The sequence below is a fragment of the Zonotrichia albicollis genome, chromosome 16 (assembly GCF_047830755.1).
Source record: "Zonotrichia albicollis isolate bZonAlb1 chromosome 16, bZonAlb1.hap1, whole genome shotgun sequence".
NCBI lineage: Eukaryota > Metazoa > Chordata > Aves > Passeriformes > Passerellidae > Zonotrichia > Zonotrichia albicollis.
Genome location: NC_133834.1, coordinates 4,191,534 through 4,218,173, shown reverse-complemented (window position 1 = coordinate 4,218,173; position 26,640 = coordinate 4,191,534). Strand labels below are relative to the sequence as shown.

General features: G+C 42.6%; 1 protein-coding gene across 2 annotated transcripts in view; it reads right to left on the bottom strand.

The window, feature by feature from the left end:
• CARD11 (caspase recruitment domain family member 11) overlaps nt 1-26,640 on the bottom strand; it is a 116,968-nt gene that overhangs the window by 18,116 nt on the left and 72,212 nt on the right. The window contains exons 1-16 of one of the 2 annotated variants that reach the window (XM_026793725.2): nt 25,000-25,412; nt 15,922-16,134; nt 14,689-14,826; nt 13,724-14,049; nt 12,872-13,051; nt 11,147-11,299; nt 10,928-11,053; nt 10,242-10,439; nt 9,220-9,399; nt 8,120-8,174; nt 6,803-6,912; nt 5,541-5,644; nt 2,560-2,612; nt 1,879-2,011; nt 1,217-1,418; nt 654-780 (exon numbers count right to left, since the gene is read on the bottom strand). In XM_026793725.2, coding sequence (XP_026649526.2) covers nt 654-780; nt 1,217-1,418; nt 1,879-2,011; nt 2,560-2,612; nt 5,541-5,644; nt 6,803-6,912; nt 8,120-8,174; nt 9,220-9,399; nt 10,242-10,439; nt 10,928-11,053; nt 11,147-11,299; nt 12,872-13,051; nt 13,724-14,049; nt 14,689-14,826; nt 15,922-16,120 — 2,284 coding nt within the window. In that variant the 5' untranslated portion in view covers nt 16,121-16,134; nt 25,000-25,412. Of the gene's footprint in view, nt 1-653; nt 781-1,216; nt 1,419-1,878; nt 2,012-2,559; nt 2,613-5,540; nt 5,645-6,802; nt 6,913-8,119; nt 8,175-9,219; nt 9,400-10,241; nt 10,440-10,927; nt 11,054-11,146; nt 11,300-12,871; nt 13,052-13,723; nt 14,050-14,688; nt 14,827-15,921; nt 16,135-24,999; nt 25,413-26,640 lie in introns of those variants that run through there. The other variant, XM_026793724.2, reaches the window with a different exon arrangement.

The following is a 26,640-nucleotide window of genomic DNA, read 5'->3' as shown; positions in this document are numbered from 1 at the left end:
ATCTGCAGTTAAGTGATGCTCAAAAAATTGCAATAGTCTTTCCTACAATTGAAAACATCAAAGAAAATCAAAGGCATCACTTCCTGCATGATCTATGCAGCTGAAATTCTCTAACCAGCACAAAAAAACATGAATGCCCACTTATACACACCAGTAAAGAATGAATTTTGGAATGTAATTTTTGATCCATAACCTGAAATTATCATTATAGAACCTGAACACTAAAATCAAATTCTATTCGCTGCACATGAACTCCAGCTGTTAAAGATAAGATAAAGCCACAAAGGTAATAAACAGGGCAACTCCATCAGGTAAATGCTAAATCGACCAGCTGGATAAAGATCACTCAGCTCACTGCATCGTATTGCAGAAAACTGTACATAAAAATAAGCTCGAGTGTGTTTCATGAGTCATGTTGCTATTGGCCACCATGTAAATTTTTCAGACTCCTGTTGACAAGCACATGTTGTTGTTTTTTCTCAGACAGCAGGCTAAAAGCTGAAGCAGCTCCACAGAGGAGCTGTAATTAACACCAGTGGCATGCTCCAGATTTATCCCAATACAAAGGATATGCTGCTCCTGTCACTCTCTTTCAGACAAGTTGCTATAAAAGTCCTAGAACTACTTGAGATAAGAAATACCTTTGTTCTTACCTTCATGATTTGATTTATACTGGAGTGTCACTGGACCACTGCACCTCTGAATTGTCCAGTGAACTTCTTCCTTTGTGCAAGTATCCAAAGGAACACTTTGATTTTCCCCTTTAATGCAGCCCTCCAACTAGATATGAAAGAAATATTACTCTTCAGTGCAAGTTCAATCTCTGAGTCAATTAAACAATTTTTTTTAAAGTGCCATGATCTTTTTCTTATTAAACAATGCAGACACTTTGTTATCAGAATGCAGATTATGTTCTAATTATATAATTATTTTTCTCTCAAATTAGGAATGCTAGCAGTCAACAGAGCTGCAGCACTTGCACAATCCCAGGCTTCCCTGGGAGTAAGAAGTGCAGGAATATAAATTGTGGGGGACATTTTTTCTCCCCTTGGAGGCATTTGAACAGGGAAATGGCTTGGGAACATTGGCAGTGGAGGGAAAACTAAGTAAAGAGAAACTTGGCAGAAGCATTGTTGAACTTGGGCTCATGCGATGCCAGGGACAGCATAGGTGGGTGGGCAGACAGCCAGGGGTTTGGTGACAATGCCATGCTCACCAGGAGGATCTGGTGCCCCTCCCGAAGGCCAGCTTTCTCTGCCAGGGAGCCTGTCTTGACCGAGCTGACGAAGCTGCCTTTGTCATTGCCCCCCAGCAGGGTGATCTCTGAGTTGAGGCTGTCCCCGTTGAGCGTCACGCGCTGCACCGTGTGACACGAGCTCCTGATGCGGCCCATGGACGTGACAGAGGGACGGAAGGGTCTGTGTCCAGGACAGGAAGGGACAACTGGTTATCTCACTCTGAGTTAAATGAATGCATCAGAAATGAGAGATATGCAAATAAACTTCTAGCTTTATCAAGCACTAGGATCTAAGGACTCTGAAAGCAAACCCCCTCGTTACCACAAAAGTTCTGGAGAAAAGCATCTCTGAAAATTCAGTGTATAACAGCTCTCCACTCAGCAAGTTTTGCAGCAAGATAGCAAGATCACAAGGAGAAATGGAAACCTTTAGAACATTTTGTCTGCCTTGAAGTTTTTGAATTTTCAGGCTGACCTTCATGGGTTTACAGAACATGAAAGGGCTCCAAGATAGCGTTATACTGCTGCCACCATAATCACTCCTGCTGTTATAACTTCAGCAACTAATAAATAAACAGAGTTTCTACCATAGCACCCTTTCCTCTCAGTCTCTAAGGTAAGTAAAATGGCATCTCAAATACCTTTCCAGAGAGAACTTTCTAAATATGGAGTTGACATGCTCAAGATCATAGGCATCCAGGCCTTCTGACTGATGAGAAGAAGAGGAAGAGTGCACTGAAGGAGCTCCATGTGAATGCCTGTCATGACTGTCATCTGGAAAGAGTAACAAGAATGATAATGAGTCCTAGATAAAGTGACAAAGATGGAAAAGGGGAAAATTAATTTTAATTGATCCCAGGCAAAGTTGAAGTAGGAAATTCTTCACACAGAGATGTGATTCATATCCACAGGACATGGCACAAGGAATGGCACTGTCACAGAACAGAAAGTGGGAAGGGACCTCTGGAGGCTTCTAGTCAAAGGTCAGTGCAGGGTCAGCTCAAGAAGATTGCTCAGGACTTTGTCCAGCTGTGTTCTGATATCTCCAAGGATGAAGAGTTTGACTAAAACTCTCTGGACAACCCTGTTCCAGTGTTTGACCACCTTTGTGGCAACAAAACTAAGGCTTTTCCCCCTTAGATCTTCAGGAATGACTGCTTTCCCCTTCTCACCACTGGCTGACCTCTTGTTTCCTTGAATTACTCACAGACTGTGTGTCCCATTTACTTAGAGCAGGGCTGGTTATCTGACAATCTCTCTAGCTGGGGAGCTGATCACATATTAGCTCATATTTCAATTACACATGATATCCTCTTGCTTACCATCCATCTCCAAAGCATCACATCCAAAACTGTCATTGTCCTCTTCAACCAGGCTGGAATTAAAAACAAAGCATGAGATAATGGAAGACAGAGAAAGCTTTCAGCAAGACACTTTGAAGACACTTTCAAGCTTTCAGCAGATTTCCAGCTTCAGTACATTTCATTAAATTCTGAAGGAGGAACTTCTTCTGTGAAAATGGAAGATGTTGGAAGTGTTGCATCAGGCAATGGTGCAGCTGCAAAAAAATAAGCAAACAACATCCTTGAGGGTCCAGGGAAGATACAGAAAAGGGCAGGAGACAACATGCATCAGCCAGCATGGGAAACATGTGAAACAGCAAGAAAGTTCAGAAGGAAGAACGGCCAACAGCAGTGAGGGAATGAAGATTTTGCTGGGGACAACAGGAAGCTGCTGGCTGGTCTGGTGTGTGACTCACACACACTTGGTTCAGCACAGAGATAAAGGGCTGCACCATGCCTGCTGTGCATGCACTGCACCATGGGGGTTTTCCACAACTGAGCAAAAAGCCAGAAATTCACTGATGGACAGAGTGAATGCAAGGGAAGTTACTGAGGTGCAGCAGAAGAGGAATAATTTATCTGCTTGATTTAAAGTGCTTGAAGCATTTCATAGCAGTTTCAGGGTAGCTCTCATAGCTACTCAGGTACCTGCAGTACAGAATGGCAAAATGCTCCAGGCTCCTGCACAGGAGCTGCCACAGCTCTGGTCCCAGCCCAGCTCGCAGGCAGTGACACTGCCTTTCCTGCAGAGGTGACTGGGTTGGCTGGCCTTAAAGCCACTCTAAGGTCACTAAAATTTTGCTCTTACAGGAGTTTTGGGGCTGTCCAGCCAAGTGAGTGATCTGACAGCTTCACTGGAAGGACTTCATTAAAGCATGTCCTTTGGTTGCAAAGCTGTTTAAATAACAGCTTGTTGTTTTTCCCATTCAAAATGATTTGTAGGTCTCCTGTGGAGCTGATATTTCTCATATTTGGCTTCAGCTGAAGGGTGAATTTTTGCAGCCAGGCTGCAGAGGATCAGCTATTTTTACTCCATGCATAAGCAGGGAAATAATGTACCTTTTCCTACATTAAATGATGATCTCACCTATTTTTTTCCACACAAATTAAGAAGAGATGAACTGTGAAACCTGCAACTTGGCTTGCAAACAGCAATTATTCTGGATTATGTTCACAAATAAGTTCCAAAAATTTATCATGCTAATTATAAAGTTATAAACTACACTGAACTTTTGGGCAGGCTCTTGAGATACTTGACTTTAGTGATTACCAGCTCAACAAAGCAAGTCCGTTCAGACCTTGTTCCAGGGTACCTGTTCTTTCCACATGAAGAATATCTAATATGAGGGGAAAATTCACATTTCAGTACCACTCAGTCTTCCAATGCCTTAACACACAGAACAGAATACAGTCAGAGTTACAGTGAAATAAGTCCACAAGCTGAATAATCTCCATGTAATCTCCACTGTGTTCTGTAATACACTGCAAATATTGAAAAGTTCAGGCATGCCAAAGGCTTCTCAAGCACCTGAAGCACAAAACATTCAAATCATTAATAAAAACCCCCTTTTCTCCATCTTGAATTGTTACAACACACTTTAAAAAGGGACTTGGAGGACATTGAAGGAGAAGCTAAGGGAGACTAAAATAAACACTGCTTAAATCCTCAGCAGCCTAGAAAATTATGTGGGAGAACCAGCTGAGGATGTCCTCAGTGGAAAGCTGTCTTACAAAGCTGTCCAGAGAGAGAGGCAGAAGTGGCAGCCTGCCCAAGATCAGATTGTTTTGACAAACATAAAAATCTGAATAAAGTTTTAATAAAGATTAGATATTAAAACCAGATCTAATAAAGATTTAAACCTTCCATATATATTGCTTTCTTCTAAATTGGTCTGGTCTGTTCTTTTCTCCTTTAGGGAATGTATTTGTGTCTCCTGGTATTTCTGATGCAGACACTGATGCTATTGACACCACACCAGCACAGCATGTCTGAGTATCACATTGCAAAAACCCTTTTAGAGAAGGGGTCAGTGCCCTTTAGGGAACTGTGAGGCTGGAGAGGTCTCTTTCCTTCCTGCCACCAACTTCCCACTCACCAGCTGATGTGATTTCACTGCCAGGGGAACTCCAGGGGCCCTGACCTGGCAGAAGTGGAAGCTGCAGCAGAAGGTGAAGCCAAGGGCAAAGCTTCTCTTCCCTCCCTTCTCTGCTGAGAAACAAAGCCTGAGACTCACAAAAACCAGCTCCCTCCTCCGCTTCTCCCCTCACTCCTCACAGACTTGCAAGCAGCTCTGCTCTACTTCTGCAGCTTCCAGAGAGAAGGGGGGGCTTTGAGAGAAGGGGAAGGAGCAGGGACATGTGGGCAGCAGGGAGTTGAGGGGCAAAAACTGAAGCTGGATCAGTGTAGAAATGTAGGGAGAGCACTCTCTCCAATAGTGCTGAGGTGTTCTAGTCCTGTTTGTGTTTCTGTCCATTACAGTCAGTGCTGCAGTGCTGCCACTGTGTCATTCATCCCAGCTGAACTTCAGACATTCCTGAGTGCTTTGGACAAAATGTGGGATGAAGGGCTGAGCCTTGAGAAGCTTAGGTTAATCCTATGCCTTAGAGACAGAACCAGAGGACAAGCTGTGCCAAGGGAAATATAGGTTGGATATAAGGAAAAAATATTTTCACAGAAAGGGTGATAAAGTTCTGGAATGGCCTGCCTGGAAAGGTGGTTTTAAACACATCCCTGGGTGTGTTTAAGAAAAGATTGCATGTGGCACTCAGTGACATGGTTTAGTTGAGATGTTAGGGCATGGGTTGGGTTTGATGATCTTTAAGGTCTCTTCCAACCCAGTGTAGGGTCTCTTCCATCCAGAATTCTGTGAATTCTGTAGAGGCTCTCCAGCCTCTAGAGGAGCTCTAGAGCCCCTTGTCCCCTGTCCCCGTGGCAGCAGGCCCAGGGCAGGTGTCCCCACCTGCAGTGAGGGGTGTCCTCCTTGCAGCGCCGCACGATGGAGTCGTTGCCGGGCGGCTCGGGGGTGGTGGACATGATGCTGTCGTTGCGGTTCCGCAGGGTTTGCTGTCAATGAGAAACCAAAAGGTGTCAGAAAGGTTATCTGGCTGAAAGGTGCTCTCACTTCTGACTCACAGCAGCGTTAGCAAGGGTGCTCTGCACTGGCTGTACCCTGCTCTGAGAAGCACACACAGAAAAAGGAGAGAAGTTGATTCTAGCTGTGCAGAATCCAAAAGCACTCATTTATCCCAGTTTTTAGCACAATGCACAGCTTGTGTGCTGGCTCTGCACCTTCTCCTGTGACCACACAATTGCCTGATTTACTGAGCCATTGTAACTTTACTTCTGTGTGTGGCACAGCTGACATAGGAGGAGGGGGATGAAAAGCAGTATGTGTACTTATATAAATATATATGTAGTTGGAATGAGGAAGAAAAATACAGATGTCTATATATTAAATAATTAATCTTCCAGTGCACTGGAAACCCTGAATTGCACTAGAGGGAAAACAGTATAAGTCATCTAAACATCCAACAGATATTCCAAAAAATATTCCTAACCTAGCTAAGCTTATTATGAGTGGCAGTATGTTCTTTCCTGGCTATTCTTGAGTATAATTTTAATTTCCTGGGGGCAGCATTTTTCACGGTGTTCTAGAAAGATGTTTTGTTCTTTGTTATTAACACTCTGCAAGAGCACTCTCTCTATCTGCCTGTCCTGCTGTGTCAGTGCTCACATATGTATAATGGAATATCTACCTTGGAAGATTATGGGGATACAGCAAGCAGGGAAGAAATGGTTTGACTATGGTATGCAGAAATTTCCAACTGTGATCTGCACCCTTTTCCTCGCTCGCTGTTACTTATAGACAGGAAAAGTATTATAGAACTCAAAAACCCTTAAAATTTTCTCAGATAAGTTACAAAGCAGCTTTTAAAGCAAATCTCTTTCTTCTAACAGTAAATGTTAAATGGCATAAGGAGACAGCAAGAGGTCATAAATACCTCTGAAATATCTTTAAATAAACATAAACCAATTCTGTGATTTTGGGAAAGGCTAATAACATAGTTCTAACAAAATGCTGGTAACAGGATTAAGGGAGCTTCTGACAAGGGCCTTGAATGGGATCACAGCTGGGATGCTGGGGAAGGGCTAATACTGAGTTGTGCAAGCTCTGAACCACATTAGGAGAGATGGCTGTGAGCAGGCAAGGGGCATCCTTACAATCTTGGTGACTTCACAGCTGCTGATGGAGTTGCTGATGGACACGGAGGAGCTCGTGTCCGTGCGGCCAGTGCTGCCCTCGGCCCCATCTTCATCCTGCGCTCTGGCTGCTGCACTCACAGGGACAAGGGAAGCGCACAGAGAGAAGCATGTCAGAGCCCTTCCAATGCAGAGCCTTTCACAGGTGTGCCACTGCACTTATGTTCCCTTTCCATTTCAGCTGGTCTTGTACTGGACAGGGGCCCTGGACACACCCCTGCCCTGCAGCTCTGGCTCCCATTGCCCAACAGTTCCCACCAAAGCACAGAAATTCCCACCCTCTGCACACACTCCTGCCCACTTTGTCTCTCAGCTCTGTCCTGGGTGTTTTTAATAGATCTGTGAATGCTATTTGACAAATTAAAGAATGATGGTTTCATGAATTTATGTTTTAATTACACCACCTGAATCTGGCAATTTGCAAGGTTGGCTTCTTGAATTACACTTTGTTACAACAAAGAATCTACAACAAGGACCAAGAAGCCTGAGATGCCTCAGCAGTCCCAGGTTACACAGAGTGGATGTGGGCTCCTTCCCTTCCTCAGCACCTCTGATTGGTACTACTGCTGCACACTGCCTGACAGCAAAGCTGCTGTTTGACATGGAATTCCTTGGAACAGGAGCTGTGTTCCCCAGGATATTTTATCCAACAGGGCCTTACACAACTACTGAAAAGTGCTGCCTCTGATGGGTTTGGTGTTTCAGGGGTAGTGTTACACAAACAAGAGGAATTAGGAGTAGCTCAAACATGAGTGTACAGCAACAAATTTGGTAACTTGGCAGCTGGCTGGGGCATGGGTCAATCCCTCTCTGCCAGCCTTTGCAATGTTCTAGAAGTAAAATTAATTCCTTTTTGCTGAAGGACAAAGAAACTCATTAGACAATCACTAGATTAGGGCCTTTTCAGCTTGAATGATTTTTCCAACAGCAAAAGGAGAATGGTATAATGATTTTTAGTACAGATGTTTCACAAATGACTTTACAACTTTTGTAAACTAAATGGAAAACTGAATAAACAGAAAATTTAGGTAAGCTATGGGATGCACATCGTGTGCCTGGGAGGTACCTTTGGACAGAGAGGACAATGAAGTAGAACTCTTGACCACTTTTAATCATTACATTTGTAACTGTGAGAGAAACTGTTTTGGTTTTTTTTTACTGACTTGGGCTTAGTTAAGAATTTCCCTGGTTGGCATATTTGTTTAAACAACTTAAAGAGATTAAGTGAAAGAGACAAAGCAATGGAAAAGGAATAAGGATATGGGTGTTCTTTCTGACCTTGAAACTCTGATGTTTTGTTCATGCTGACAGGAGATTTAGCTCTTGGACTTATCTAAAAGAAAGAGGACAAAAATCAGCACAAATGCAGAATATTTACCACGCACTGTAAACCAGATATTTTCAGCACCTTTTTTCAGTGTTATATTGTAATATACTTGCCCTCCTTTAAATAACAGGACCCAAAGTTTAGAAGATATTTAGATTTCTAAATACAACAACAGTGATGGAGTGTGAGCAACCTGGCTACTTTTGAATGCCTGGCCCAAATGCATTGCAATTTCCAGATTCTGCTGAAGAAAAAAAAGAGACAAAAAGTGAAGTGGGTGCCTTGGGACTGGTTTCAGGCAACTGTTAATACAACAGGCATCCTTTTGGAGTGTGCAATGTGAAAAATACAGCTCTATTGCCACAAGTAATAACGACAGTCAGAGCTCAGAAAGGTTATGAAGGGCAGGGAGAATTCAAGTGCAGATGAAAGGGAAGAGAATCTCAAAAGCCCAAATGTTAGATTTTTGTGGGGTTTTTTTTATAGATTGTGAACCCAACACCAGATAATAGCCATGTGAATGCAGCTAGTTGGGGAAAGCATGAACCTAACTCATGCTGCCCCCTTCCTGTTAGGGGTGAGGGAATTGCCAAAATTTAATTCTAAATTAGATAGTTAATTTTGCTCTAGATTGTGTCCATTTCTTTCTATTTTTCCTTCCAGCTGCTGAGAGCTTTTCCACCAACACTTTGTTTTTCACCTTCAGTGTGTGTTGGACCTCAGGCATTATGTCATTTTTTTTCCCACTAATGTTAAGGAGGCAAAGAATCAATTTATTGACAACGCTCCAAGAATGTGAATGAACAGCAGAAGCAAGAAGAAAAAAGAAAATGGGGAGAAGGGACAGAAAAGAGTCTATGAAGCCAGATTAGATCTGCTCCTCAAGATGCAAATCACCACAGGGCAAAAACTATCAGACACAGCTCACTATCATACACAGATCTATTCTTATCTTTACAGAAGTCTCAGAGGCACAGCTACAACATGTGTTATGTCTGATAATTCTCAAAGTCCCTGCTCTGTGTTATTCCAGCCTCGGATTCAGACCCACCTGGATCCCCTTTAGGTTCACTCTTCTCTTGAGACGAACTTGATCAGGCAAGAAGAATTTGTTGTCTTCTGGAGAGTCCTCAGAAGTGGAGGAGTCATCGGCTTCCTGACCATTGGCTTTTGGGCCAGAGCTCTCAAAGGCCTGGGAGATAATGGTGATGGGAAGATTCCGTGGCAAACTCTAAAGATCACAAGGGAACACTTTGCTTTTGAGACCAGTTTGGTACAACAAACTCATAACCTTCCTTTAGAGTAATCTAATTGAACCTATTGCAACTCCAGTGCTTCAGGAGCTCATATAGAATGTGGCTCCAGACCTATTAGTAATTTGGGCTGAGATTTGTGGAGATTTCTGTTCACAGACTGAATTCTTTTTCACTCATGTTACTAAAAAATATTTGTAGCTTCTACCCCAGTGTAGAAAATAATTATTTTCCTGCATTTTCCCTCTTCCATTTAAAGTCAAGCTGTGGAGTGGCAGCCTTTGGGAAGCCATGTGCATAACAGACAGCTTGAAAAGCATTATAGCAAAGAATTCACAACACTGACATTTAGTAGGATATTTTTTTTCCAGTTAATTCATGGAGCGAATTAGAAAATCCTCTTTCCCTTCAAGACCAAAATGTTTGTAAAAGCAAGTCTTAACGAGTCTCTTCCTTATCACCCTACAACTCCCCGAAAGGTGGTTGCAGTCAGGTGGGGTTGGTCTCTCACCAGGCAGCAACTGACAGAACCAGACTGAGGACACAGTCTCAAGCTGTGCCAAGGGAAATATGGGTTGGATATTAGGAAAAAAAATTTACAGAAAGGGTGATAAAGCTCTGGAATGGTCTGCCTGGGGAGGTGGTGGAGTCACCATCCCTGGGTGTGTTTAAGAAAAGATTGGATGTGGCACTGGGTGCCAGGGTTTAGTTGAGGTGTCAGGGCTGGGTTGGACTTGATGATCTTTAAGATCTCTCCCAGCCTGGTCATTCTGTGAATTCTGTGAACAAAAGAGCTGCTGTGTGTCTTGCCCAGCCCTACCTGGTCGAGGAAGTTGCTGTCCTTGGAGAGGCGCCGCAGTTTGCACTCCAGGTTGACGATGCACGCTTCCTTGCGCACCACCTCGATCCGCAGCTCGTCGTTCCTCTCCTCCAGCTCCCGGATCTGCTTCCTGTACTTGTCCTTCTCAATCAGGCAGTGGGAGTACTGGGTCTGAGCCTCGTCACGTGAGCGGAACGCCTGCAGCGGGGCACGAAACCTCCTTGGCACCTGGGCAGCACATCCTGCTCCTGCTGCTTTTGTCTGGGAGGTGTTGGCAATGGGGACTTCAGAAGAGGTACCCAGTCACCCATTAACACAGCAATCAGGACCAGCCTGTGCCACAGTAGCACCATTAAAAATTATGATGATGAGGGTGGTTCATTTACAGCTCCCTCTGGGTTGGTGGGAAAATATCCCAGAGTGCAAATGGGGTGACTTGACACTGATGTAAAGCCTTACAGGAGCTGTTTTTAAGATCCTGGTCCTGCCTGCCAGATGCTACACTGTGGAAACAACCCAATATTACCCTGTGTTTAATTACCATAATGTAAATCCCGACAAGTAATTCTTTTAACTGCTTATTTTATAATGGTATTTTGGGCCCAATTACCTACAATTCCCCAAAGTAACACAGAGCAGATAGAGGCTTTTGCTATTGATATTCCCCTACTTTAATTGTGAGATACCTGGTCCCGCTCCTTTTCCACCTCTTCCAGCTGTATCATCACCGTGTTCATGCGGTGCTTGTACATCTCACAGTCTTTTCCTAGTGTTGAGCACTTTAACTCCAAATCTTCTTTCTCCTCAAGATACTGGAAATGACAAACTGTTAGCCACCAGTGCTTTCAGAGGCATTTTGGGCACCAGCCTGAGATATTCCATCTCTCTACTCTTCCATTCCTCACCTTGTCTCTCAAGTCCTCCACATGACGAATCTCCTCTTGGAGATTGAAGATCTTGTTGACCAGCTCATGGCGATCCTCCAGTGCCTCCTTACGGTCGTGTTCCAGGATATCCAAAATGGCTTTGTCTGAATCTGGCAAACCCCTCTTGTCAGCCTGAGGAAAGACATTTTTTAGAGGCAGGCCAGGGAAACAGAAAGTAGTTTTGCAGGGAGAGAAGTATCAGAGACAGTAACAAGCAAGAGGAATAGCAAATGAAGAAGGTACTGCAATGGGAAAGAAGGAGAAAAGATGGACATTTGTTCATATTTTAAAGCAGTGTCAGAAAAGATGAATAAAATCTGTCTTGCTGTCAGAATAGTCTGATGAAGGAACTGTTTTACTGGTCTATTGTACTGGCTATAATTTGATCCAGTTTGGATGCAGCCACAATTCTTCACTCCAAGCCCTGCATTCAAAACCCTTTTCTATTAATCAGCTCTCACTGAGCACAAAAATCACCCTTTTCCAAAGAGCAGGGCCTAAGAAAATATTCAGGAGAATTTTTAAGGCAGGCACAGGCTTTGCAAGGCTGTGCTCAGAGAATATTAAACATGCCTGGAGTACCTTGTACCACTGCTTCATTTTCTACACCATCCAGGAATATAATTTCTTGTAGATTTAAAATGAACAAGATTACCAAAGCAGGTTCCAACACATAATTTCCATCCAAAATTAACCATAAATGGAATATGAAAAAAGCATAAAATGCTAGCAAGGATTATGCATATTTATTTTTGAAATACCTACACTGAGTTGGAGGTTTCAGGGATATTTAAGTTACCCAGTATTTCTAAGCATACCTAAGCATTTCTAAACCAAACTGCTTCAAGTTTATTTATACTTTCACTTAAGAGAATTTAAATCCTATTTTTAGCTATTTCTCTGTTTCTTTAAGTGCTGTAAGACCATTTCAATTAATATAAGAGACCTACATGAACCAGAACTCTCAGGATCTTCTATTCTACACTCTTTTTCAACCTTTGAATTGGATTTATGTCAGAACTAAGAATTGTTAGGCACTGCTAGAGGCTACAGCCATTTCTGAAAGGCCTTCTGCTGATAATTTAAAATGCCACAAGCCTTTTCTAACAAAGTGCTAAGTAATCTCACATATATCCCAATATTTGGCTAAGTTGCTCACAGAGGAGTCCTAAATGTGTTGCACATCAACTGTTTTCCCTACCTGCCCAAACAAAGGTTGGTGAAGCACCCTGTGCAGGTTACAGCAGGGTTCTGCAGGACACCCTGGCACTTAGTGACCCTCAAGTACAGGAACCTTTATCATCCTCTGCTTCATTAAAACCTTTTGTCAAAGATATGACAACAGCCTAACACAGGGTACCCAGAGCCACTGTCAGAAATTTCTGTGCTGGCTGTTTAACGCAGATTTGTAGTGACAGGCTGGTACAATGTTCAGCAATTAAACACTGCGCTCTTGGAAGAGCCAATTTCTCATGTACACTTGATTTTTTTAGAGGACTATTTTTGCAGAACTCCTCCTCATGCATGTGTCTGCACAGGGAGCACTCCAGGCAGCTGGGAGCTGTACAAGCAGCCTTCTGTCTGTCCAAACTTTGCACTTCTGCTGGTTGCAGCTTTGCAGGCAGAGGTTTCAGCCAACACCTCCTGCACTGTAACTGGAGAATGTGTGAGTTTGGATTTAAAGGCAGCAATCTGCTTTTGTACCTGAATGATGGACTGTAACTCCTGGATTTTAGTCTTCATCATCTCATTTTCCCTCTCCAGCTCCAGAACCTGTTCCTTTTTGGGTCGGTTTTCAATATCATTTTTCAGCTTCAAGGACTGGTTCCTCTCCAGCTTGCACTCCTCTTCCACCTTGTTCAAGCGATGCTTCAGCTGGTCAATCTAGAGGGAGCAGAGAAAAGGAGAAAGAGGAGAGGACATTTAGTGCTCTCAAAAAACATACAGGGGAAAATAGCTTAAACTGTGAATGCTAACGAGAGGTTGATAATTGGGTACTGAAAGTCCCCAATGAACTGGTGAAGTCTCAAGTACAAACCTGCTACTTGCCAGCTACAACTCATATGGGCTGGTTGTGAAATTTTAGAATACCTGGACTAAAAAAAAGTTGCATATTCTCAATCCTCCAATAAGTAAAGAGATATGAAACAGAATGAGCACGTAAAAGGCTGACCACACATTGTGCTTTTTGCACGTGGACTATTTGGATCAGGAAAAACAGGAGAAAATTCAGGATTATCTTTCTGAATAAATCCCCCTCAGCTGCAGTGCTGCTGGATAACTGTGCCAAGATATTACTGAGCCTAAAAAAGCTAAAATTAAGGTTTTAGCAAGCAGTTATGTTTTACATTTTATTTTTATTTGCATTCTGTTCTGTTAATTCAATATCTGCCATTAATATACCTCACCGCAATTGGCATTTCTGTGCAGTGATGCCTTCAATCATCTAGATAAGCAAAGCAAATGAGAGCTTCACATCTTTCTGCTGTCAGAGAAGATCTCATTTTCCCAGATGCCACTGGCACCCTCCATTGCTGCCCAGAGCATTTGTCTCACCTCCAGCTGCAGGTCCCGGCTCCTTATCACAGCCATGCTCTTCTCGTCACTCAGCTGGGCATATCTCATGGCCAGGTTGTAGTTCTCATCTTTCACCTTGACCAGCTCATCATTGTAGTTATTTCTCTCCTCCTTCATCTTGTTGTATCTCTCCTGGAAGGTCAGCAGCTCTATCTTGTTCAGCTTTAGCTGCTTTCTCTCATCCTCCAGCTGGCGGGACTTGGCCAGGAGCTCACAGCGCTGCACATCTTTTGTCTTCACCTGCTGCTGGAGCTTGATGATCTCATTCATTAGGAAATGGGTAAGGCCTTCATGTCCTTCCTCCACTGAAAATGTTTGAACAGCTTATCAATGTCTGGTAAAGTATCTTATTTAAGTTACTTTATTAATAAGGTAATAAGTAGGATCATCAGAATTATGTGAGATACAAAAGCCCCAGAATATGTACAGAGGTAGAGAATTTACACAATCTCACACACATCTGTATGTCTAACTGGGAACAGCACAAATATTACACAGCACACTGGTATCAGTATCACAATATACACACATAAAGTTTGCCTAGATAGAACATGAAGCCTTTAAATTTGTCTTGTTTCAGCTGAGCCTGTGGAAATAGCACAACATTTGTAGAATGAATCTGTGCAAGTACAATTAATCTGAATGCTTCAAATGTGCTGCACATGTGTAAGTTATCAGTGTAATTTAGTCAACTGTTCCAATATAGCTTCTCTTGAGAATTCTGGTATTGCCTATCATTCCATTTGAAGCCCTTTAGCTTCATTCAGACAGCTGGGATATCCCTTTGCTTTATACATTACCTACCACATTTTGCTTTGAAGGAGACTGAAAAGCATTCTACACTAAGATTAGCTTTTATTTCCACTTCTTGCCTGAAAAAAACCAAGCCAGTCTTCCACAGAGTCCTTACTTCAACAAAATCCTTTGTGATTGATTCTACTCACCAACAATAGTGGAAAATCTCCGTGTAGGCTCTTTCCCTGTCACCAGCTTGTAGAGTTCAGGGTAGTAAAACTCCAGGCTCTCTAGGAACACCACGTAGCCCCTCTGGCCCTTGGTGTGGAGGATGTCCAGCAGCCGGCCTGGGTACAGACAGCAGAGAGGTGACACATCAGTCCCACGAGCAGCACGAGCAAATATCACATCCCTGATGTTCCTAAGGTTCATCTCAGCAACGAGCTGTGCAAAATCCAGCTGATAAACTGAGTTCAGCTGAACCCATAAAGTAATGCCAGCAATTCTGTATGTTTGTCCTGATGGTTATTCTAAGGGAATGTGGGCAAACTGCTCTCTGGAACAGAAATTTCAAAGGACAAGTTATTCAGTGCAGCCTTTACCAGGCAGGGATGGCAGATCTTCCAGTGACAAATCACAAAGTACTGCAAGACAGCTGAAAAGCTGCTCCTGGAATGGCACTGACTGCTGCTTGTGTTAACTGAAATATTTGCCAAGGCTTTGATGGGAATTCAAACCCCACAACCTCCAGTCTGCACAGCCCTAGAAGGAGTCTTTGTTATTTGTTGTGGTGTGTTGCAATATCCTGTTTTACCTTCTCCCTTCCCCCTCGCCCCTCGCTGAGTGTGCCCTGTCAATCAGGCTAACATACCAGCAAGGCGTCGTGTGATAGGTGTCCCTAGTACCTTGAGACCCTGCCCCTTCACCTGGTTTGTGACTCACCTGTCCCCTCCCCTTCCCCTGTCCTGAGCTTAAAATGTGAATGAGACCATGTGGCGCCATTCTGTTATCAGCAGTAGCCCAGTGCAGACATATCTGTGCTCATGGAATAAACGTCTGGCTACCTTCTAGCAGAATCCGCTCCCTTCTTTTCTTCACCATCGCCAGAAGCTCTCCCCTGAGGAGAACGGAGTCCTGTCTTGTGCCCCGCTGCACTCTGCCGCCAGCCAAGGTATCTTTGAGGTATAACACCGCAGAGCTGCCTGTGGCCCAGCAGCGAAGGTCAGAATTGGCCTAGGCACCATCTAACTGGTTATATTGGGATACATATTCCAATAGTTATTAAAATAGCAGCAGAATCTCCCTGTACTTTAAACCTCCTGTAAATAAGATAAAAGAGTTTCTATCTGATAGTCCATAACTTGATTCAGGCTCTCTCCAGATTTAGTAGAACAAAGCTATTCAGAGAGAGATGCAGATGGAGCCACTGACCAGATAATTACCTGCTCTGTTAATTTTGGAGGGCAGCATGAGTGAATTGAGCACCTCATCCTCATCCTGCTCGTCGATGACTTTGCACTGCCGTAAGTAGGGGGTCAGTTTGGCTGGGTTGATGTAGCGGCTCAGCATGTGCCGGTTGCACTCCACGTTCTCCCACAAAGCCTCCTCCTCATCTTTCAGGGTCTCCAGGCAGTCATCCATCTCTGGCTCTGCTCCTGAACAAGGGACACAAGTGGCAAATGAACTCCAAGAAGGACAGCTGCAATCCCAGTACTTTTTTGTGTTTCCATGTCATAAGGGATGAGCTCAGAATCACTTCTGACTAATGCTGAATTTGCCCAATACTGAGGCTGTTTGAAGTGCAGCCTGTCCACAGCTCATCTGGGAAATGACAGTTCCCAGAAGTGCTATCTTGAGTCTGTGAACTACTGCTCCTTGCTCTCCAGTGATGAATCTGCACTCAGCCAACCCCACCAAGCTCTTTACAAGTCAGAGGACGCCTCTGCTCCAGAGAGGCAATGGCAAAGGGCAAGAAGGAGATGAACCTGCAGGGCTCAGAGCAAAGACAAATACTGGCTGCAGGCAACGAAGGCTTTCATCCTCACCTCCTTTGCTCCTGCAAGCTGTACTGATGTGAACCTGCACAGATGTGATGAGCCAGCACCTGTAAGTGGCTGCACACAAGAATAGTTAAGGCAGGTCTGTGTCTGCAGCTGTGGAGGCACTGAGGGCTGGGAGTGCAGGTACCTGGGAGCTCAGACCTTGCCTTTCCCTGCAGGAGGGGGCAGGTAACAGCACTGTGTCACTGCAGTCTGAAAATGTTCTTGACTCATGCAAATGTCATCACATGGTTTCTGAGTGCTTGTGAAGCAATTTCCTGCCAGCTCCTAATTTGTACCCAGCTCATTAGAGAAAGTTACATGGCAGGCTACAGAGAGGCAAGAAAACTCATACTGAAGTTAAAATGAAAGAAACTTTGTATATAAAAAAATTTACTTCTTAATTTTGTGTTAAATACTAACCTTTCAACTAGTACTATTTTTGCATTCTAGCTTTCATAGGACCTTGTGATCCAGGTGGCATGTGGAACATAAATTTTATTTCAAGTTCAGAGACCCTGGTGGAAGAAGAATATGCAGTTCTTGGGTCATACGAGACAAGAGCTCTGCTTTATGAGGCTTTGGTGGTAATCAGTAACTAAAGACCTCAAAAGCAGCAGGCTGTTTTTCTCAGCTTCCAGCTTTAGGAACTGGGGAGCAGCCTGTGTTACACCGAGCATCCCTGAGCAAAAACAGCTCATGAACTGCATAGCCAAGGGGTATTAATTCCTCATTTTGAAAACTAAAGCCAAAAGTGCTAATCGTCTAAATAATGTGTTTGTCAGTGTTCTCACATAATGAAGTACAGAATATTCCTACAAAAACAATGCATGCTCTCTGCTTGATGCTTTTAAAAGCTTTCCCAATTTGTCAAAAATCCTAGTCAGGGTTTCAATATCTCTGTGAGAAAAATTTGGATGATTTTTCACTGTATGGACAAGTTAAGGGAGTATTGGCAGGGGATTTGTTCTTCTCCTGTACTCCAGCAGAATTTCCTTTGCAGTTTCACATCCTAGGAGCCACTTATTCCACATTTGCTTTGATGCTTGCATGGGGATTACACATTCTGGGGGAGACAGCAATCCCCAGAGGGCCAGGAAGACCAGGGCAGTTCAATGGGATGCAGAATCATGAGGCAAGGCTGTAGTTAGGGGAAATTCTCTCTGATCTTATGAACTTCACACTGGTTGGGTGAAATTCTCTCTGAATGCCAGTATTTATGTGTGGTAAAAATGACACTGAAGCAATGAGCACAATAAAGGTAAAACAACAGAGAAAAATCTTTACAAAGCAGGTTGTAGTGGGAGGAATGCTAAAGGTGAAAGAGCTGCATCTGAAGTCCTCACACATTTTCATGAACCTTAGTCTCCACCATTATTCTGGAAGTAACTGTATTTCACTTCAAAGGGGAATTTAACAAATGCTACATAATTGGAGAAGCTGGACTTTGGGGAGTAGAAGGCAGTGAAACAGAAGGTCACACAGAGCCTCAGTCAGCTCACAGCCACAGCATCCACTGCAGCTGAAAAAAGGAAAGTCACAGGCCCTTTAATTTCTGGGAGCGTACCAGGGAGCTCAGGGATGGATCTCAGAGTGCAAAAGAAGCACTTGCCTGAATTTCATAAAATGCAAGATATCTTGTAATCTGCAGCGCTGAACCAGAAATTATTGCACACTGTCAGCAGTTCCCTCAGGACATTAGTAAGGGATTTCTCCACTAAATGATTCAAAGGAGAGTTCACTCATCAGCGTAATTCTCAACATGAACACTCTTTTTTTTTTACCTGACATTAAAAAAAATCTGTATCAAATAGTCCCTTGTGTATGGGCATAATACATCCATACTGTTATTTTGGGGACATAATGTTTAATGGGTAAGTAATAAGTATATTGGATGTGTTGTTAAGAATTTAAAAAGGTTTCTGGCAGCAAACTCCTGCTAAACACAGTCTGTTATTATAAGGTGGGAAAAATGACATGTAGTGGAGTGGTCCTTCATGTAAGAATGTCAGACTCTTGTCTTTTGCTTCCTTCTTTGGAATTCCACCTTGGAACAGCCCTGCAGAATCCCAGCTAAGCTCTGTCCCAGCAGCCTGTGCTGCCCATCAGCTCCAGGGATGTGTCCCAGGGCTGACTCCTCCTGTCTGCTCCTTCTTGCCTTTGTTTGAGGCTTTGGCCAGGCTGCTCTGAGAGCACAACCCCCATGGAGCTGCTCCAGAGAAAACAGCAATGATCAGCTGATATTAGTGCAGAACCCCTCCTACTGAGCAAATAATTATTTGATTTAGTATTTAATATAGTGTTGAATAGGAAACAAAATGCTTGCCATTGGTTGAAATTTTGGTGTGCTGGTCAAAAATCCAGATGTAACAACTGAAGCTCAGTGGGACACTAATAAAGGTCTTGTATTACAGGCTTTAATTTTAGAAGTTTTTTAGCAGTACATGCATTTTCCAGGCATTTTATAGTCCTTGTTCCCTGCTCCTGCCCTTCCTCCCTATGATGATATTGCAGAAAAGTTTTTTTCACTTATAAAATTAAAAATGACAGATTTAAAATGTTTTCAAATGTGTAATCACTTATTTAATCTGATCTTTACTACCATTATCTAATTTGTGATTCCAACACCTCTTGAGCTGTAAACTAACACATGCAGGAGTTGTGATGTGTCATAGAAATACTGTGGCATCCATTACAAATCACAGGTGTGAACTCACACACTTGGACTGACTTCAATAGACATTAAGCAAAAAAGAAATCAGAAATCACCACAGCAGTTAAAAAATTGGTCTCCTGCTGCTCCTTTCAGTAGTTAGTATACAAAATAGCTTTTAACTGCAAGAAAGCTTAATCCAGTCATAATCTCAGCTAGTTCCATCTTTTTCAAAGGTCTCTGTAGATATAGACAAATAAAAGAGAGAATCCCTTTTCACATTAAAAGGAACACTCTGCTCCCCTTGTCTCCTTTTCTCTCTCAGGGACTATCCTTCTGCTGGCTGTTACACACAAATGAATCGTTCTGGATGTTTGCTGGTTTTTCTGTGGTGTATTTTTCAGCTGAACAAATCATCTTGCAGTTAAAGCTGCTCTCTGTTCTCACTCAGACTCCACACTCTCATATGTCAGTGACACTCTCCACTGATCAAGGGAATAAAGCCTGCAGGCTTCATACCCAGGGGTTCTATAAAGTGCTCATCATCAGGTCACATCTAAAGCTTCATTTTTGGTTTTTATGCTTTGTTTGATGATGGTGCAGAAATTAACCCTTCAGCTGTTTAATTATTTGCATCCCTGTGCACTCAATTCCTGCCAGCCTGTCAATACTCAGGAACTGCCATGAAGCAAATGCAGCTTCCAGCTCAGGTTTCTGATTTCCTGATATTCCCTTTGTGAAATATGAAAAAAGGGTTTTCTCTTCATACTGAGAAGCAGAAAAAAGTTTATTTTGGAAGAGGTAATCTATTGTTATGTTTTGGATTTCTGTATTTGTCACAGATGTTTGCAGACTGGCAGTATTTAAAAAGAAACCACAGTACACAAAATGTTTTGCATATTATAAGTTAATAAGAACCGAATTTTATGTTAAATGCTGACTATGAAAGAATTACATATAAATCATCATACTTTAAACCAAAAATAAAGATTAAAACAACACTCTAAAATTGTATATGTAATTATTCTCAGCATTTTGAGGGTGTTGTTCCACATTCTCTTTCCCTGCACATCTCCAGAGTCTGTGGGGCAATGTCTTTTCTCCCTGCAGTGTGTACAGCACCTCACATGACAAAATGTAACAACTGGGTGATTTTCTCAAAAGCTGCTTGTGTGGATATGTGCAGATTTGCAATATCAGAGAACCACAAAACCACAAAGGGATTTAGAGCTATTTTTACTTTTAGAGGAAAGTCACAGTTTAAAGTGTGATAAGGAAATTATATTCCTTTGCTTAAGGACAGGAGAGCTCTGTGTGCCCTCCAGGCTTTCTGAAATGCTGAATACCAGCAGTTTCCAATTATGTTGGCTGCTCTCTGGATGTTCTGTGGTACTGAAAACCACTTTTAACAGGTTTAAACATTGATAAAGATGACTAAATTTGCTTACCTATCCTTGCAATATTTTTCAATACAGATGTCTAAATCCAGACTCCCAAAGGAAATGAGGCAGTGCCTTCCTCTGCCTTTAAGAATTTGTACTTTATATCCTTCCTTTCTCCCTCAGTGTCCCCACCTGAAAACAAGGCTGGCATGGGTATGTTTGTGACTTGTTAATTAGTGACTGCAAAGCACAAGGAACCACTGAGATGGAAAGCCCTGAGAAAAATATTTATTATTAGTACAGATTTATTACTTCTGACTCTGCAGACCTCAGAACACTTTCTGAGGGCAGCAGCTCTGCTGGCTGTATTTCTGTTTTGGGTCATAGTGAATCACATGAAAAGAACCATTCTGTGTATCTCAGAACCCCTTCTTTATACAAGAGATTCAACAATTTTACTTATTTCAACAAAATATAAAAGAAAAAAATAGAGTAAGAGATACCAAAGTAATAGAAGAGCAAGGAGCTTTAAACACAAAATAGGATTATTTTTGCACAAAAAATGTCTTATTCAATTCACTTGAGTCAATCTTCCCATTCCACACAGCCTACAAAAGAAACCCCAAACACCAGCAGGCTGCAGGGAGGTAATGCTAGATCTTCAGTAGCTAACATGAGTAGTACTCCCATTTTCTGAAGAGAAGAGAGGGAGAAGGAAGCAAACCAAACCAAACTCCCAAACTGGTTCAGAAAGCTCTGGAAGCATCTTCATCTGGCTTCAGAAGAGAGAAAGAAAATTCCCTTCATTTTTAGAACTATAAGCTCAAAACCCAAGTAAGACAAAAAGGAATTAAGAATTCTATCATGTTACTCTCCCCCCTTCTCTACTTCAGTACTTCTGTACTGTGATTCAGTATTTGTCCCTTCTGAAAAACAAGAAACCCAAACAAACCAAGCAATTGAATAAATCAGAGATTTATGTCTAATCACTATTCCTGTCCTAACAGAAGGGGGTCAGAAGAATTAATACTCTTGGAACTCTAATTATCGCTTTCTGTCTTTATTTACTTTCCTAAGAACAGATCCATATAAATTCCCATCTCAGAAAAAAGAGGGGTAACTCATACATAAAGCACAGATCAATTATTGGTGTTGTCAGTCAGGACACCCAACAGTTTGCTTAGAACCACCTAACCCTGAAAACACTGTGTGCAACAAAGACAGACAAATGTTCAGTGCTGCAGGATAACATTGCCCAAGAGCTGAACAATGACTGAATTGAATTCCACACTTAATGCAGTGAGCTTTTGTGTGCTCTGAAATTGCAAATGAAATTCTATACAATTGCTATTGCTTTCTGGAGGAAAACACTATTTACACATTAAGAACATTGTTTTGCCCAATGCAATATTGTTGCAAAGAGCCCAGTCAGTGCAGCAATGCTCCTTAGGATCCTGTAATGATTTCTGTTTCAGAAAAGGCTGAGATTGGAGCTTTCCCATCTCACACCCCACCTACTGGCCGAATTCGCTCTACCTCTTCCTCAAGTCTGGCAGCTTCAGAGCCCCTGAGAGCTCCCATCATCTGATCTCACAGGAAGGAAATGACTCATTGTGCTCAATGGCCAACTGAGAGCAGGTTGTGCTGCCTCCAACATGCAACAGGCAGCATCCAATCAGCTTTGGTTGTAGCACACACATTATTGATCTGTGCTACAAAGACAATGGAAAAATCCTCCTCTGCAAATAGCTGAAACCATGTTTTGACAACTGTCAGTTCTCTGTGTGTCACTATTTCCTACAAACAATTAACCTGCTTCCAGCTCTGGCAGTAACACACTGTTTAAACATTACTGAGAGAGGAGCAAATTTTGAGGGTGGATTCATCTCACCATTTTGAATCAGGTATGAATTTAGAATCCAGTTCTTCTTTAGTGAATGGGAAATGCTCTATTCAAAACTCTTCATTCCACCATTTTATACTTCCACCTTGGAATGCTCTCCAAAGATTGGTTTCCAGCCACCCCAGATCACTTGGGTTCCCTCTGGGGCCCATGGAGACAGATTTGTCCACCTGATGCCAATATCTACACTGGTGATTAGATGGGTATTATTCTGTTTTCACATATTGTTTGAGAATCTGATACTCAGGTTTCAGAAACTGTCATACTGCCATTATTGACTGGTAATATGTGTAAAAGTAAATGAGAAATGAGAGATATGAACAATGAGAGATGCAGGAAAAATAAGTGAAGAGGGGAGAGAAATATGAGAATTGAGGGTGAAAAACGGTGAGGTTGGGGGAAAAGGAAATGTTTAATACGGAACAGGAAAACAAAAAGAAAGTTAGAGAAAGAGGAGCTCAACAGAATGAAAGTGAGGAACAAAAGTGAGACAGAAATAATGATAGGAAAGGCCTTACTAAAGGCAAAGGCAAGGAATGTGGGAATAAATAGGGAAGGACCTGCCACAGATCCTGAAAGATTAGGAATCAGTTTTACTTCTGAGCATGCAAATCAAGATAATGGCAGAGTAATTAAAGTAAATAATTTACCACAAGACTTCAGTGCATCTATTTTAAAGGATTTGCAAAGTAGCAGTGGAAAGCTGAGTGCCTGACATTTAATAAATGCTTTAATCTGCCCATGCTCCATCCTGTCCTGCATGGTGATGAGGAGGGCAGCAGAAATCACTGTGCTAACGTGGTACAAATATGTTTATATAGTGCCCTCCTGCTCTGGAGCAGCAGCTACTGACACAAGCATTTCCTTTCAACTAATGTGTGCTAAAAGCCAAGATCTAAGAAAGAAGCTGCCGAGGCTCATGAGAATGCTGGTCCAACAAAGCCTCAGAAGTCGTTTCTAGGTCCCAGGTTAATTTTTTCCTTAGACTGACTCACTTTGTTTTTACAATTAATTATGAGATTCTTGCCAGCACAGGAGGAGGTGGACGCACAGCTGGGGGCAAGTCCTGTGTGTTTAGGAGGAGCCTTGAATTAAAAATTCAAGTTGCTCAAAGATGCAAATGGTTTGATGACAGTAGGTTAGGTCCCAGTAAATGTGTGTTTGAATTACAAAAGCCAGCACATTCCTTGGTGCAGAGAGCAGTGTTTGTGAGGAGCCTCCACAGGCTGAGCTACACAGAAACCTGCTAAGGACAAAGGTTCATTAACTGGTACATATGAAACTCGAACAACCCTGGCACAGACTGCATGATTCTTATCAGGGCTGTTAACATTTCACTTCTATTAATACAAGTCACATCAGGAAGGGAGAAAGAATTGTAGCTCTGCCAAACAAAACTCCTACTTAGTCTGTTTCTTGAAAAAATTGTCACTTTCTACAAACTCTTACATTACAGAAGTTTAAAAAAATAACAGAGAGAAGAACACTTTCCATCTAGTCACATAATGACCCTCTGTAGATGATACTCTCATCTCCAGGCAGCCAAAGGATAACACAGAATCCATTCAAGGAGAGGACTGGACTCACTTGAACCATCTCCAAATTCGGAAACAAGTGACAGTAAATGTGTAGGACATCCTTAAAACAGAAAAGGTCACACTCCATTCTTGAATACTGTCAGATAATCTCACTGTAATTCACCATGGCCCAGGAATGTTTGAAAATACTATTTCATATAGCAGGCTTTATAACATGATAGGAAAATAAGACATAAACCTATATGGAGAATCATAGAATCTTCTGAGATGGAAGGGACCCACAAGGGTCAGCCAGTCCAGTTCCTGGCTCTGCACAGGACCCAATAATCCCACCCTGTGCCTGGTGATGTCCAAAGCTCCTGGGGCTCTGGCAGCCTTGGGGCCGTGACCATTCCCTGGGGAGTCTGTCCAGTGCCTGACCAACACCTGGGCAAAGAACCTTTTCCTGATATCCAACCTAAACCTCCCCTGACACAGCTCCAGCAGTTACAGAATCCCACAGCTAGTAAAAACACACAAAATATAAAGAAAGAATAAATAAGAAGCAAACTCTGATAATCCTCCTTTTAAGATCAACCTTGACAAACTGCTCTAAACACATGAAAAACAACCCCCATGCAAACTGTTTACTGTTTCACAAGAACAGCATGCACTGATTGTCATGAGAATATTATTTAATTAAATATCTTAAATACTCTGCAAAGGTATAATAGCTCCCATCTAGCTCTGTGAAAACTTACCTATCTGTATTTAGCTTTTAATTTCCAACAATATATCCTGTTGGATCAAACACTGGCCAGTCTCCTAAAGGTGAAGACTCCCGTGGTTCACACATACATTTTGCTCATTTTAGGTAAATGCATAGGTTATGTAGATAGAACAGGAATCAACACCTTATTACTTTTTGTGACCTCTTTGTAACCATTACTTTAAAATAGACTCTAATTTTAAAGAGCAGGCTGATCTCCTGCAGCTCCACTGCAGCTGGAACAATGTCATACCTACCTTACACAACCAACCCCTCACTGGAAGAGGTGAGCTCCACTCCTAGCCACAGTCTGCCACAGTCCTGGGTGCTCTGCTCATTGGCCAAATCCTTGCACCTTGCTCACAGCTGCAGGAACATCTCAGCCAGCAGCACACAACACACACAGAGGACAACTGGATGCCATTTGATGAGAAAAAACCTACAAAAAATCACAGCAGCCTGGCCTAGGAAGGGTAAACCCTCACCAGGAATGAGAAGGAGCTTGATATTTTACTCCTTGTACGTGGAAATGGTTGTGCTTGTTTTATGAATAGATCTTCCCTGCTTGTGCTTTCTGGTCACCTCCTCTTGCTCTGTGCCCTCTCTTTTTCCCCCAGTGTTGTGGGACTGTGACATGCAGCTCCGGAAACCTCCACCCACCAGCCTCCCTCTCAGACTCACAGCCTATATATAGCAGGCACAGAGCTGCTGGGGGCTGCCTTACTTCCCTTTTCTTCTGAACAGAGCTTGTGGGTAACTTTCAAATCTGACACTGCTGCTGAGGGAAGTCTTAGAGGAAGTGTTCTCACAGCCACGGGGAGCTGGGGGCTCTGGATGGAACAGCAAGGGGTTGAGGAGGACCTCAAACAGGTCCTTTATTCCTGCAGAGATCCCAGCTGGGTTTCCTTAGCCATCCCCTGCCACCAAAGACCTGCAATTAAGAGCAGGAAAGCAATCTCTGCAGAACAGAGAGACAATTCACTCTCCCTCTTGCAGAAGGCCTCCTGTGAGTCACTTCTGTAGCAATCTAAAGGAAAAATGGTCTGTTTGTACATTGTCTGTCCATTATTTCTGCAGTGGTAATGTCTCCATGACCTTGTCTTGCTGTCTTGGGGAAGAGATAATGCCAAATACTTGGCAATTCTATATTTTCTATGTTCAAAGCACTGCAAGGAGGAATTAAGCATCTTCTGTTGCTCTCTCCATAACTAAGCCCATTGCTCTGATGATAGGGAATAAAATACTGTAAAGCTTTCATGTGGAAAATTTATCCCCAAAGAATTAGCTAACCATGGGAAGAGACTAAACTCTGGTCTTATCAGGAAACTCTGGCCGGTTCAGTTCATGGTTAATCTGTATATTTTTTTTTTAAGACCAAAGAAACAAAGTCCTAAAACAGCAATAAATCTATTTGTTTTCACCTAGTGTGGTTCTTGACCATGAGTCAAAGTAAAAAAAAGTATGAGAATTGTATTGAATTCTCTGCTGACTGTGGAAATAAATATTTGTGGAAATAACAACTGTAAAGTGATGCCAGAATTACATTCCATCTGTGAGCATCCCAGCCTTTAAGGATGGGCAGCTGCTGTTAAAACAACATCTACAAAACCTATCTCAAAAGCAAGACTTGCAGGATTATTTGCACCCAAACCCTGATTTTTAGACGTTTAACAGTACAAAGGGTGGTAAGCAACTCAAAATCAGGGGAAGTTTGTTTTATTCTTCCAACTTATGCCTTGAAGCACAACAATTCCTTAGCACAGGCTGACAGTAAAATCATTTGCAGAACGTGCAGAAAAGGCTTTGTTTTAAATGCAGTGTTGCATTTGTGGCTGAGGTGAGGTTACACACAAGATGAGCACAAGCAAACGGCTCCCACGCGTGAGGATTGATTTCCC